This window comes from Simochromis diagramma, unplaced genomic scaffold, assembly GCF_900408965.1.
Source record: "Simochromis diagramma unplaced genomic scaffold, fSimDia1.1 OVJJ01000205.1, whole genome shotgun sequence".
Classification (NCBI taxonomy): domain Eukaryota; kingdom Metazoa; phylum Chordata; class Actinopteri; order Cichliformes; family Cichlidae; genus Simochromis; species Simochromis diagramma.
This window is the reverse complement of record NW_024386782.1, coordinates 5063681-5076542: the sequence shown is the minus strand read 5'-3', so window position 1 is coordinate 5076542 and position 12862 is coordinate 5063681. Positions and strand designations below refer to the sequence as shown.

At 40.8% G+C, this 12862-nt stretch overlaps 1 protein-coding gene across 1 annotated transcript in view; it reads left to right on the top strand.

Moving 5' to 3' along the window:
* Positions 1 to 12862, top strand: part of yes1 (YES proto-oncogene 1, Src family tyrosine kinase) — a 35150-nt gene that overhangs the window by 19864 nt on the left and 2424 nt on the right. The window contains exons 4-11 of the mRNA XM_040017951.1: positions 1252 to 1350; positions 3127 to 3230; positions 3844 to 3993; positions 5275 to 5430; positions 7620 to 7799; positions 9493 to 9569; positions 10379 to 10532; positions 11017 to 11148. Coding sequence (XP_039873885.1) covers positions 1252 to 1350; positions 3127 to 3230; positions 3844 to 3993; positions 5275 to 5430; positions 7620 to 7799; positions 9493 to 9569; positions 10379 to 10532; positions 11017 to 11148 — 1052 coding nt within the window. The remainder of the gene's footprint in view (positions 1 to 1251; positions 1351 to 3126; positions 3231 to 3843; positions 3994 to 5274; positions 5431 to 7619; positions 7800 to 9492; positions 9570 to 10378; positions 10533 to 11016; positions 11149 to 12862) is intronic.

Sequence of the window (12862 nt, the reverse complement as noted above, 5' to 3'; positions counted from 1 at the left end):
CCCACAATGTCATGCTCCAAAGCCTTATAATGTTATTGAGGCGTAATTTAACTTTTCCCTAACAAATTACTTTCCCATTTTCTGCCAGTGACTTCCCTCAAAAAGTAGTTCAGTCAGGACCACTTCTGTTAGGACTCACAGGTCACACAGACCTGGAAACCAGTCCATCGCCTCCCACGGCAACCTCTGGTTGCTAAGGAAACTTGTGGTGATAGTGCAATTTCAAAAAGAACAATGCAAACTGGAAAAGATGAACTCTCACCATCAAAGTAAAAGCTGTGCCTCCCCTCTGAAACTTTGAAGTCAAACTGCCTCTGTTCCTGCTTTATGCCTCATGTTTCAGTTTCACTATCACTTGCCGAGTAGTTTGAGTGTTTGCAGACAAGTTGCAGTCTTCCATGAAAACTACTAGCGACCAAAGCAATTGCAAGAAAATTTTTTGGTGCAGCACCACATTATCTCTTTGCGAACATTTTCACACTACCAGCTGCCATCAACCGGTCAGGAATACATTTGCAGCTTATGGTTAGCAGTTGGTTGCCGACCAATCTGGTCTGTGTAACTGGGGCTTTAATTAAGTAATGCATGCAAAGGAAGAGCTGGGTTATGGGTGGGTTCCAAATGGGTTTGCATCAACAGCAGTAACTGTAGGCGATCTTGAGTTATTTAAATAGTGCTTCCTGCTGAGGTTAGCTGTTATCAGCTGATCGCAAGCTGAGCTTGACTTCCTGTTTTGACTAAATGCTTAATATGTGGTCCTTGTGTCACATCACAAGTCTTTGTCAGTTGTTTGCAATTAAAATAAAGAAACTCAAACCCTTGAAATTTATTTTAAACATGTTTTTATCATCTGTACAAGTAATTTTTTTTTTTTTTTTTTTCTTACAAAAAGCTAATGTTAGTCATCATATATTAAATTATTTTGTATTCTTGATCTGTTCATTTAATACTATATATAATATATCAGTTATTTAGTTTCAGTTGATTTAAAAAAATAAAAAAAACTAAAAAAAACCACCAACAACATTCAGCATCTGAACTCCACCCACATTTTGATGACTCAGACTGCTGACGTCTTTGGATGATGTATAATCCTACCTCTCTCTGTCTTTTTTTCCCCCCTTTGTATACTTTCATACCAGCTCCCTTTCTTTTGGAATAGGATAGTTTTTTTTTTTTTTTTTTTTTTTTAAGTCACACTTTTGTGTTTGTATTATGTGGTGCTGATTTCTAATTTACTTCTCTCTTCAGGGAAGGCGACTGGTGGGAGGCGCGCTCCATCAACACTGGGCAGAAAGGTTATATCCCCAGTAACTATGTGGCTCCAGCAGACTCCATACAGGCTGAAGAGTAAGAACTCACACAATTGCCTTTCCAAACATAGTATCTTTGCCTCTCTCTGTCATCCAACAACTTTTATTTCCACGTCTATCTTTTTTTTTTTTTTTTTTCTTGTCCCTTCTTGTTATTTTCCCGTTCCTCACCCAACTTAGTTTTCCTCTGATTAAGACAAAATGCTGCTGCTGGGTAGACGCACAATGTGACAAACCCATCATGTACACATGGTAGAGAGTCTAAACAATGAAGCCATGTATTGTCACAGGAGCCGATGGCGTTCTCTTTTCTGTTCTTCTTGTGTGACAGAAACATTGTGCTGCTTTTACACAGTTGTGGCCTAGTTTCTCTTTTAGCTGTTGGCCATTTTCACTTATGTTTGAGGTTTAAACTGCTCATTTAAATAAAAAAATAAAAATAAAAAAACTGGGTAAACCTGCCCAACTTTGCCTTTAGCATGAAAAATAACTTACTGTGACTGAGTTTGCAGGATTTTAGTATATGAAGCAAAAAAAAAAGAAAAAAAAACTCATTTCTTTGATTGAACTTCGCAAAGTAAGCCTTACAAATAAGAAAATGTAGATTTTTGTTATTTACATCTGGGAGACAAGTGGAAAATAGAAAATATACCATGGAATGGCTGTTCCAGCAAATTCATCCCAGGGTCAGACCGTGCGATGTTCAGAGAAATTGCAAACAAAGCCCAGACACTGTATACACAAACAGAACAAGTATAGCTTGTTTAGAAGGGATGCCAGGTGAAGAAAAAAATGTCGGCACTGTTTAGGTTTGCAAAGTTGCATCTGAACAAACCACATGACTTCTGTACCAATGTTCTTTAGAGCAGTGAGCTAAAGTAGAGATATTTGGCTAAAGCGTCACGTTTGGTGAAAACCAAACACACCATATCAGAACAAACACACATCATACCAGCTGCAAGCACGGTGGTGGAGGCGTGATGATTTGAGCTTTTTTTTTGCAGTCACAGGACCTGAAGGGTTTTATTATAACACAAGATTAACCACACTGTGCATGTCCTCTGACTGGAGCCTTTTATTTTGCCAAGCCAGCTAATTCAAAAAAAGCCTCGCTTTCTTGAACCTCCTCTGTAGTAGACCCCTCAGTTCATCTTTCGGTCACTGAGTCAACCATGAATTCGTCTTTATATACCTAAATATTCTAGAGTCAGAAGCCATCTGTCCGACAACTGAATGTCTGAAAAAGAAAAGAATCAGGTTGTAATGGCCCAGTCAAAGTCCAGACTTCAAGCTGATTGAGATGCAAACCTGAAGGAACGCTGTAAAGAAGAGTGGGGCAAAATTCCTCCACAATGATGTGAGAGGCTGATAAAGTCGTACAGAAAATGAGTCCTTCGAGTTATTGCTGCTAAAGGTGGTTGTACCTTTTGACCTATTAAAGCATGGTATATGTTTTTAAAAGGATTGCAAAATCTTTTGATAACTTTATTTTCACATGACTATAAATTGAAACATGCAAAACGCTTGTTGAAGCAAAGTTTTAAACAAGTGATTATTATTTTACCTTAAATTATATTTTATAGTTTTTTTCCCCTGTCTTATTTTCAATGCAATAATATTAACTCCACATATAAATACCTGTCAACTGGTTGATGTCAAATATATTTAATTTCTGAAGAAATTTAACTCCCCACTGTCACATCAGTAAAAAACATATCCCTACTATGTGAAGGAGAAAATGTAAATTGTGTGCAGTACATCACAGTGGGCTCTCCTCTTGTGACTGATTGTTTGACTTTATTTCTTTTGGCAGATGGTACTTTGGTAAAATGGGCCGCAAAGATGCAGAACGCCATTTATTGGTTCCAGGAAACCAGCGGGGAACTTTCTTGGCACGAGAGAGTGAGACGACTAAAGGTAGGATGATTTATAACAGACATAAAGATGGGCGTGGGTATAGAGACGTCACCCCTTCTCTTTAAACTTGAACTTTAGCATCATGACGATTTTCTTCTTTTGGAGCAATAAGTGACTCTATTTGGACACGAGAGCAAAGTGTTAGCTTGCCACATCACATTTGCTAACAATTTATTTAGAAAGATGTTTCTATAGAGTGCTGGGGGCATCACGGGAACACAGATACCTGCTGATTCGTGGAATGAGTGTAGCATTTTTAAATACTGGATGATATTGAGATCCGGTGCCTCAAGTTCTCATTCGGTGAATTGAAATTTTTGGCACTTTTGTGTTTCATTTTCCTTCTCTAACTGGACACACTAGCAGCGTAGCTATACCAATGGCTGTAATGCTTTGTCACTTGACCCACCATTATCGCTTTACTGTGTAGTTTACTGTAAAATAGAACCATAGATCTATCTGTATGTCTTTGTTCACCTCCCGACTTCATGAGATTTGTAGGCTCATCTGTGACTGTGGCTAAATATTTTTTTTATTTCTTATCGGTTTAGTTATTTTAGAGTGTTTATTTTCCCGAGCAACACATCTAAGTTCATTTCTGTGGATTGTTAAGGTGCGTACTCTCTGTCCATCCGTGACTGGGACGATGTAAAGGGAGACAACGTCAAACACTACAAGATCCGCAAGCTGGACAACGGCGGCTATTACATCACGACACGAGCGCAGTTTGAGTCATTACAGAAGCTGGTGAAACACTACACAGGTATGCTGCCCATCTTCTGCACACTCGGGACACGTGGAACGCATTTAGACAAAGTGTTGTTTATAACTGGACAGATCTTTTTGTTCTTTCCTTTTTTTCAGATGCATGTTTTATGAAGCCTAGTGGTGTTATTTGGGCAGATGTGATGTAAAAGTCACTGAGACCATAGAGACTTATTCTTTTGAAGGGTTTTAGCATTTCAAGTAGTCCCCTGCCTCCTACTCCGGCTCCATACAGTGTGTAGACCAGCAGATTCAGTGCTCACAGTGGGAAATGTATTATTCAGCTGCAGATCTGTGTGTTGAATATGTATGCGTGTTACAGAGGCTTTTTTGCTATGGTGATTCTGAACTAGTCACAAGCAGCGCTTTCACCGACATGGTCACAGCTCAGTAACTCAGTAACGAGGTTCTAAAAAAAAAAAAAAAGTTTAACCCACTGGGATATAAGCCAGAGGAGGCCATAAATACAAAAAATGTTTCACTTTTAAAAAAAACTGTCATGTAGCTGAAATCTGAACAGTATTGATAAACAGTCATTCTAAAGGTCTCCTTTGGTATCTTAAAAGAAAGCGACTGCAGCGCATGGTGTGTAAACACATTCAGTACAAACTGTTTTTGCGAACTGCACAAATCATGTTAAACTTGTAAGAAAATCTATTTTAAAAAAGAGTGCTTGTTAAAAGATACTGCGTTTCTAGTTGTGTTGACCGCATTTTTCCACATAACTGATAGAAATCACTCGCTGCTGTGTGGGTTTTTTTTTGTTTTGTGTGTTTTTTAAAGAACTGTTACGGCTCAAAGCTCTGCAGCAGTGTAGCCTTTGATCTGCAGACAGAAAGTCAGGAACAAGTGAGAAAATCTTCACTGGATCTTAACTGCTCAGTGTTTGAATACAGGCTGGATTTCCACTCATTCCTCTGTTTTCCCCTATTTTGTGTGCAGAATTCCAGCAGGACATAATGTAGCGAGTGCTGCTGCTGCCAAACAAAAAACAAAAACCCAGAACCTTGATCTTCTTGCCTTTTTAGTGAAGTTGAAATCAAAATAAAACACGGGATACTATTATGGTGAAAATCAGATTATTTCTGGAGGGCATGTTGGAAATAACTAGTTATTCTGTGAGGTGTGGGGACGGGGAATCAAATCTGTTGTGATTTGATTCTAGTTTGCTACCTGCTAGTGGCCAGGACTGCATGTGGATAAAGCACTCCGCAATTATAGCTCATTCACTCACTCACTCATTCCCCTTCTTTTTTTTTATGTACTTCTTCCTGTGTAGAACATGCGGATGGTCTGTGCTACAGGCTGACGACTGTGTGTCCCACAGTAAAGCCGCAAACTCAGGGACTAGCTAAGGACGCCTGGGAAATCCCACGAGAGTCACTCCGGCTGGAGGTCAAACTGGGACAGGGCTGCTTTGGAGAAGTTTGGATGGGTAAGAGGCCACTAGAGCCATACTCAAGCACACAGTATGAATGATATTATTTATTGAAATCAGCCCTGCAGGCACATAAACCAATGCTTCTATCTTTCGTTGTGCTCACTCACACTAAAGAGTGACAAAGCAAAAGTCATCTACATGCCCTCCAGACGTTATGTGACAATGATGGCTGTAGTTTTTGTTTCCTGCACAATTGGTTGACAGCAAGGACGCTACTTTTATGTCTTTGTTAAATATGGAGATGGGGATTGAAAACAGCAGAGACTTCATAATAAAGAGACATGTCACTGAAAGAATCCTGAATGGAAGCTGTTGGTAGGAGTATAAACCCTTATTATAATCCTTATTGATGCACAAGTGCTTGAATAAGTGCCTGGAGGCATTTCAAGATGGCTGCTGTGTGGCAACGCTTGCTTCTAGAAGGACTACAGTAAACCGTATACAGGAAGTAGTAGTATAGAAGCATCCTGACTGTGAAGGGGAATTCTTGCCAAGGAGGAGCAACTTTGTTTTTGTTTGTTTGGGGTTTTATTGTTTTATTATTATGCGTGTACAAATTGAATAAACAAGATGCTGTCTTGCATCTGTCTGGATCCATTTCTGCTCTAACAGAGCAAGATAACATTTGAAAATATAAAACAGATGCTGTTTTTTTCCCCTCCCTTTTTGTCGATTCAAATTTACTCAGTTTATTCAAACCACAAAGAGACAGAAAAAGAGGATGTTTCCCTGCAAAAGCACTCCCGACACAGTAAACGCCTACGTAAATGTGTTAGTAGCTGAATAGTTATTGTGTGAAATATGTCAGAAATACTTGGAAAGGCTGCCAGAAACAGGAACTTTACTCAGAGCCATGTTTCCAAAGAATTTGCTGTTTGAGGACGAGGTGATGAAGCAGAGCTGTAAACATGACCACGATGAGCCGCGGCGTTTCGAAAACGTCTTAAAAATTTGATATGTTGTCTTTGTGTCCTTTTCAATTAAATATGGGATTTGATTGATTTGTGGGTCATTGCATTCTGTTTTCTGCACTTTAATATTAATGGAATTATTAACAGGGTTGTAGATGGCGATGTTAAGGGATACATTGCGATAAACCAGTGGCCTCCGTGCGTTCGAGCAGTACTTCCGATGTTAACAACTTGCAGACATAAATCCCCGCTGTAGTGCTGGTGTTTGACACAAACACTTATGAATTAGTGAAGAACAGGAACAACTTTGTGGACGTAAACACACACAGTCATTAGGGCCTACAAACATGCCCAATGTGCATGATTTATATGCGCATGAATATGTAACTTATGTAGAGTTAATGTGAAAAACAAATGACACTGGTTTATGTTAGTGTTTTAACGTCAGGAGTGGGCTTGTCTTGCTGCCTCACCGGCACACGTACTGATGTCAGAGCTGATTACAGATTCCTGTGGGTTTTCATAGACACACACACACACACACACACACACACACACACACACACACACAGAGCTCCAGTAATCACAGGTCACTTCCTACGCTTCTTTTCACTGGCCTGCTTGTGAGACGGGCGCCTCTGAGTGAACACGACTCTCTTCTTTCATCGTTGAGTCTTTAATTAAGCCTGCCCTGCAGCAAGCCTCGACCTGCAAGCCTCCACTGAGCAATCCCAGGAATCCCTCTCTGTCACTCACTGCTTCGTGGTTTCGTGATGGTTTTCTGCTCAGCTGCAGTTCGTGCTGCTCGTGCGTTTTGGTTTTTTTAGATGATGTTCTCTATGCACTCCCCACCTCACGTTATTACTTATAGATATTATCATCGTCCTACTTTGTCCTTCAGCTTGCGGGCGTGCACGCAGAGTTTGTTCGCTATGATTCATTCATGAAGCTCAGCCCTCTGACGAAAGCAGTAGATCTCCTGCCTTGGCTTATTGTATGTAAGCAGGGCGTGAGTAAGTGGCTCTCAATCAGGAAGTGGCCGATTATTTCAGCTGCCATGTTCTCTCCATACATGGGAGCCCTGCCAGAGGTCCGAGTGATTTTAGGATTGACTTTTTAATCACGTGAAAGGGTTAGAAAATGGGCCTTTTAGTCTTTTAATGAATTGGAAGTGTCTTAAATTGTATTTCCTCTGTTGTATCTTTCAAGCAAAGTATTTACTTTTGCAAAGTAAATAAGTGATCATTCACATTTTGTTTCATATATATTCAGGCACATGGAACGGTACGACTAAGGTGGCGATCAAGACCCTGAAGCCGGGCACCATGTCTCCAGAGGCTTTCCTGCAGGAGGCTCAGATCATGAAGAAACTGAGACATGACAAACTGGTACCTCTCTATGCCGTGGTGTCCGAGGAGCCCATATACATTGTTACTGAGTTTATGGGCAAAGGTAAGAACTGTTCAGTTTCCAAACCAGAAGTTATGACGATGCACACAAAGAATGTATATCTTAAATTTATTTGTATAGCCCAGTATAACATGGAGGTTCCAAAGAGATTCACAGGAACTAAAGCATATGAACCCAAATGAAAACAGACATTTAAATAAACAAACAGTCCATCAGAAATAAACACAAATAAACACACAAATCGTGTTTGGTTTTAGAGCCAAGAAATGAAGAAATGAAATTTAGTCTTAAAGCATTTGCAGTCATTCATATGTTAAACACAGTGCTAAAAAGCTCATTAAATCAGTGTCGCCTGGCTCTACAGATAGCTGCGTATCGACTGCACAACTATGCTAACAAATGTTTTGCTGTTTGGTGACGTTTCCAAGTGGCAGCATGTATAAGGAGAAAAATAATGGATCAAGACAACTGCCCTGTGGAATGCCATAGAAGTCATGAGTGGTTGATCTCCGTAGATGATGATGAATTTTCTGTTAGTGATAATATAATATGATCTAAAACATTCAAGTATATTATAAAAGAGTCGTACTGTGACTCATTTTTTTTCATCCATAAACTGTTTAGGAACAGCCAGCCAAACGTGCCCATACCGTTTGCAGTGACGTCTCTTTGGGGCTTGTAGTTAAAATAACACTAAAAATCAAAAGACAATCACTTTGAATCAACTTCAGATGTGTGCTTCATTTGGCATGAAATAACAGGAGAGCTCACCTCACCTGGCCACAAAACTGCTCCTCAGTCAGTTGTCTGAAAATGGAGACTGTGTATTTAAAAAAAAAATGGCCAAATACCCAAACACTTCATGCATTCATTTTTGTAAAACCTCTGAATTAAAGCTGAAAAATCTTCCCTTCAAGCACAAATTGATTTGTTTATTTGGATTTAAATCCACTGTGGTGGCATAGAGAGTCAGAGCGGCAAGAAAATGTATGTTTATGCAGAGCTTGTTTGAGTGCAGCTTTGAGATAAATACATTTTTTTTTCCACTCCAAGAGTGAGGCAGGAAGTCTGACATATCTTGTGTAAACCTTAGAAGTGAAAATATCGACAGACCTTTCAAAGAATAAAAAAAACTGACGTCCTCTTGGAATAATAATTTGTGTCTGTCAAGTTTTCCATTAGAGTGTTTCTATGAAAGATCTTCTGTTTATCTTGTAACCTCAGAAAAGTAAATGCAAATTATTTCAGAGCTTATATAATGTTATCCCTGGCCTCAGAGCTTTTTTTAGAGCTGTCACACCGATTATACTTAAGCCAAGCGATCAATAGTCAGCCAGTCCATAGCCACTCCTTTCACTCTGATTGATTGATTTATTTTTTGAGCAGATGTTAGACAAGAGCAGCAAAAAGGTAAAATTTGAACTCATTAACTGGTACAGAACTGTGATTAGAACAGCCAGATAGTTCCATTAACATTTAATAAGTATTTCATTCTTAATCTGACCCCATTAAACACACACAAACCTTCCAGTCAACAACTTGCTCACCACTGGATCCCCAGCAGTCCAGCAGCCTTTAAAAACACATCACAGTCCATTTGAAGGGTTGTATTCACTTTTTAACAGTCGCGGTGCCTCCAGGTTATTTCTGTTTCTGTTTATTTTTGTGTTGTCTTTATACACGTTGCAGACGGATGTATTGATTCTCTTGACAGTAGTCTTCTAAACTCTGGCAGGTAGTTTACTGGACTTTCTGAAGGAGGGAGATGGAAAGTATCTGAAGCTTCCCCAGCTAGTGGACATGGCTTCACAGGTAGGATAAAAACTCAGTGTTTAAATGCTAACACAGGTGCAGCAGCTCCCCGTGTCTCTTCCCTGCCCGGCTGCTCTTTTAACTCTGACTGAGGGGAAAGATTATCATACATCAGCAATGCAGCGGAGAAAGCTCCACGCGGGCTTCTTTCCAGCCGTGTGTGTAGGTGTGCATGAGTCAAATATTCACGCCCTGTGAATACGGGTTTCGGTTTGTTCTCCATCTGGCTGGCATAATTTATTTAAAATCTACCCTTCCCCTCTCTGCCGCTTCCTGTGCAACAATGTGCGCCTCCTCTCCCCCTCCGACACCTCTTCACCGCTGCGTGTGCCTCCCCTCGTTGTCCCCCACTTAACTGCCTGTAGCACTTAAACGCTGCTCACCAGAGGCCATTTAAGCTCGCTGGTTCAGTCACCTACTGTGATCTGCTCTTAATTTGCCTCTTCACGCTCACAGGCTCCCTCTCCACTCTGCGGAGTAGTAGTTTTTCTTTTCCTTTTTTTGGGGGGGAATTAAAACTGAAACAGGCTGAAACCCAGAGACGCCTCAGAGGGAGTTTACAACAAGTGTGAGAATGGTGTTGAATGGCTGTGTTCAGGATGTTTATCCAGATGCTGTTGGTGTCATTGTCACAGGTGTAGAGTGCCTTGTTTGAGTTTTGTCTTCGTGTATTCTTGACACCTAAATGCAGCTATGTTTATTTGATCTATAATTGAAAATAAAACGTCCTTTTTTCATTTTCGCACTTTTGCTTTCTGAAGCTGTTAGAATAACACCATTACGTCCTGTCCAATCCAACTTAATCCCAGATTGCAGACGGCATGGCCTTCATTGAGAGGATGAACTACATCCACAGGGACCTGAGAGCTGCCAACATTCTGGTCGCTGATAACCTGGTGTGTAAGATCGCTGACTTCGGCCTGGCTCGGCTCATCGAGGACAACGAGTACACCGCCAGACAAGGTGTGTGACAGGGAGCGGATGCAGTTGGACGCATGATCGTCTGCACTGACTATAAATAGAGAACATGTTGATACTGGGCCTCTCAGTGCCTGCTCTGATCTATTTAGTTATGACTGCTGCTTAATACAGGACTTGGAGCTTAAATAAATTGAGTTGAACCTGAAAATGTCACAGCAGATTTTGATATTAGCTATAAATAAAAATGCAATTTGCAGGCCCGCTACATGAACCATGATTTTGTTCATTTAGGCTACACATGCTTACATTTTTTTGAGCTGAAGGGTGGTTCAAAAAATCAGTTAACGTTTCTAATCAGTTGACCGATTTGGCATCCTGATGTGAGGATGTGCTGCTTTTTCACAGTTTCTAACATTTGAAAAGTTTAAACTATTGATTTACCAACTGAGGAATATTCAGCAGTCTTATTGATGTTTTCTTTGCCCATGCTTGACTCGCCTCGCTGTTTCCTTTTCTTTTTTGCCAGGTGCCAAATTCCCCATCAAGTGGACAGCACCTGAAGCTGCCTTGTATGGACGCTTTACCATTAAATCAGACGTCTGGTCGTTCGGTATCCTGCTGACTGAACTTGTGACCAAGGGCAGAGTACCATATCCAGGTAAAGACAGCACACGCAGATACATGTAATGCACTTTTAATTTTTGCTGTAGATGCTTTTGGCCCCTCCTCCTTTGTTCAGCTGAATGGAGTTCTCGTGATGGTTTGCCCCAGGAGACAGTTTTGCGTCACGATTATTTTCCAGCACGCTATTGTCATCCTCAGTCATCTGGGGCTTTTTCACCCTGTGAATTAGAATAGAAATCCACACATGTGATCTGATATGAGTCATCTCAGGTGTTTAGTGACTTGTCAGTCACTGGCAAAGTACCCTTGCATGTGTGATCCCCCTTCTTATCCCTTTCTTCCACCTCGTTTCTGCCCCCTGCTGTATGAGATCAGTACTGCAGTGTGTGCCTTTAACTGTGTTAAACTGACAGTGATTACAGAGCATGCCATATGGACGACTTGTAGAGGTCCATCTGGCTCCAGTGGCCTTCTTGGTTTCAGTGCAAATCATTCCTCTAATTATTTCACCCCAGAGCTGCAGATTCAGGGGGTTGAACCCACTTATTTGCATTTTTTTTTTAAACCATAAAGTGTCTAACTGTACATGTATGGTCTGCTCTTCTTATTTGAATTCGATGCTAGACAGTGCAGATGTATTTGGATGCAGTTAGACCAAGTGTCTGGACCGTGATGTGTCATTTCTTTTCCATTTTATATCAAGTGTGTGTGTATAGTTATCTACTGTTACCCGAATAGGCAGACATGATGTTAGAGCTGAGGTTTTAACATGCGAGATGTAACTCATTCTACCACCTCAGCAGCCGACATATTGCTGCCACCACATCCTGGTCTCAGCAGCTGCTCGGGGCTTTTCCTCTCCTCTCCGACTGTGAGATAATCTGATCCCCACTCTCCCACAGAGAGATGGAGGGGGGAGGATGCGGCTATGCTGTGACCATGCCGCTGACTCTGTGTCATAACCTCTTTTAGCTGCAGTTGAGCTCCCCACGGAGCTGTTTCTGTGCTGTGTCACAGAGTTCATGATCACGGTCTTCCTGTCTTGGGAAGAAATCTGTGACACTGGGACGCAGAGCTGGAGCAGTTCTGTTTGTTTTCTTGTTGTTCAGTTTTACGAGTAAACCAGTAAACTGGAGGAAGCTACGCAGACTTCTCTGTGAGAGCGCTGGAGCACCTGTATCGGTTTATTTCTGCTAACAGTCTTATCTCCCTGTATGTTTTAAAATTGACTAAAAGTCTTAACAGGAAATAATGAGTGAACTTCCAACTGGGTCATTGAGGTTTTTTTCCCCCCCGTACCACAGTGGTCTGCGTGGGCATTTAATCCTGCTGTCAGCTGTATGACAGCAGCGCTTTCTACAGTCAGGCTGCACACTGAGCTATTTCCTAATCAAAAGTTGTACTAGTTTTCTTGACCAGAAAACTTTGGAAGACTCCTTCTGTTATATGGTTTTTCAAATAACCACGGAGAGGAGAAGTCATATTGATGTGGAAGTCAAACTATATTAGGTGTGTGTGTGTGTGTGTGTGTGTGTGTGTGTGCGCACACGTCCAGTCTTGGCTGGATATTTTCCAAAAGACACAACTTTCAGATACTATAGAATTTTTATTTATTTATTTATTTAGTAGCTAATAGCGCTAATGCCTGGCAATCTGTTTTTGGCCATTCAACTAAAGAGATTGAGAAGATTAATTTATTTTCTGCCAGTCTGTTTGTAACAAAGTGCCTTAAACATACAATTTAAATG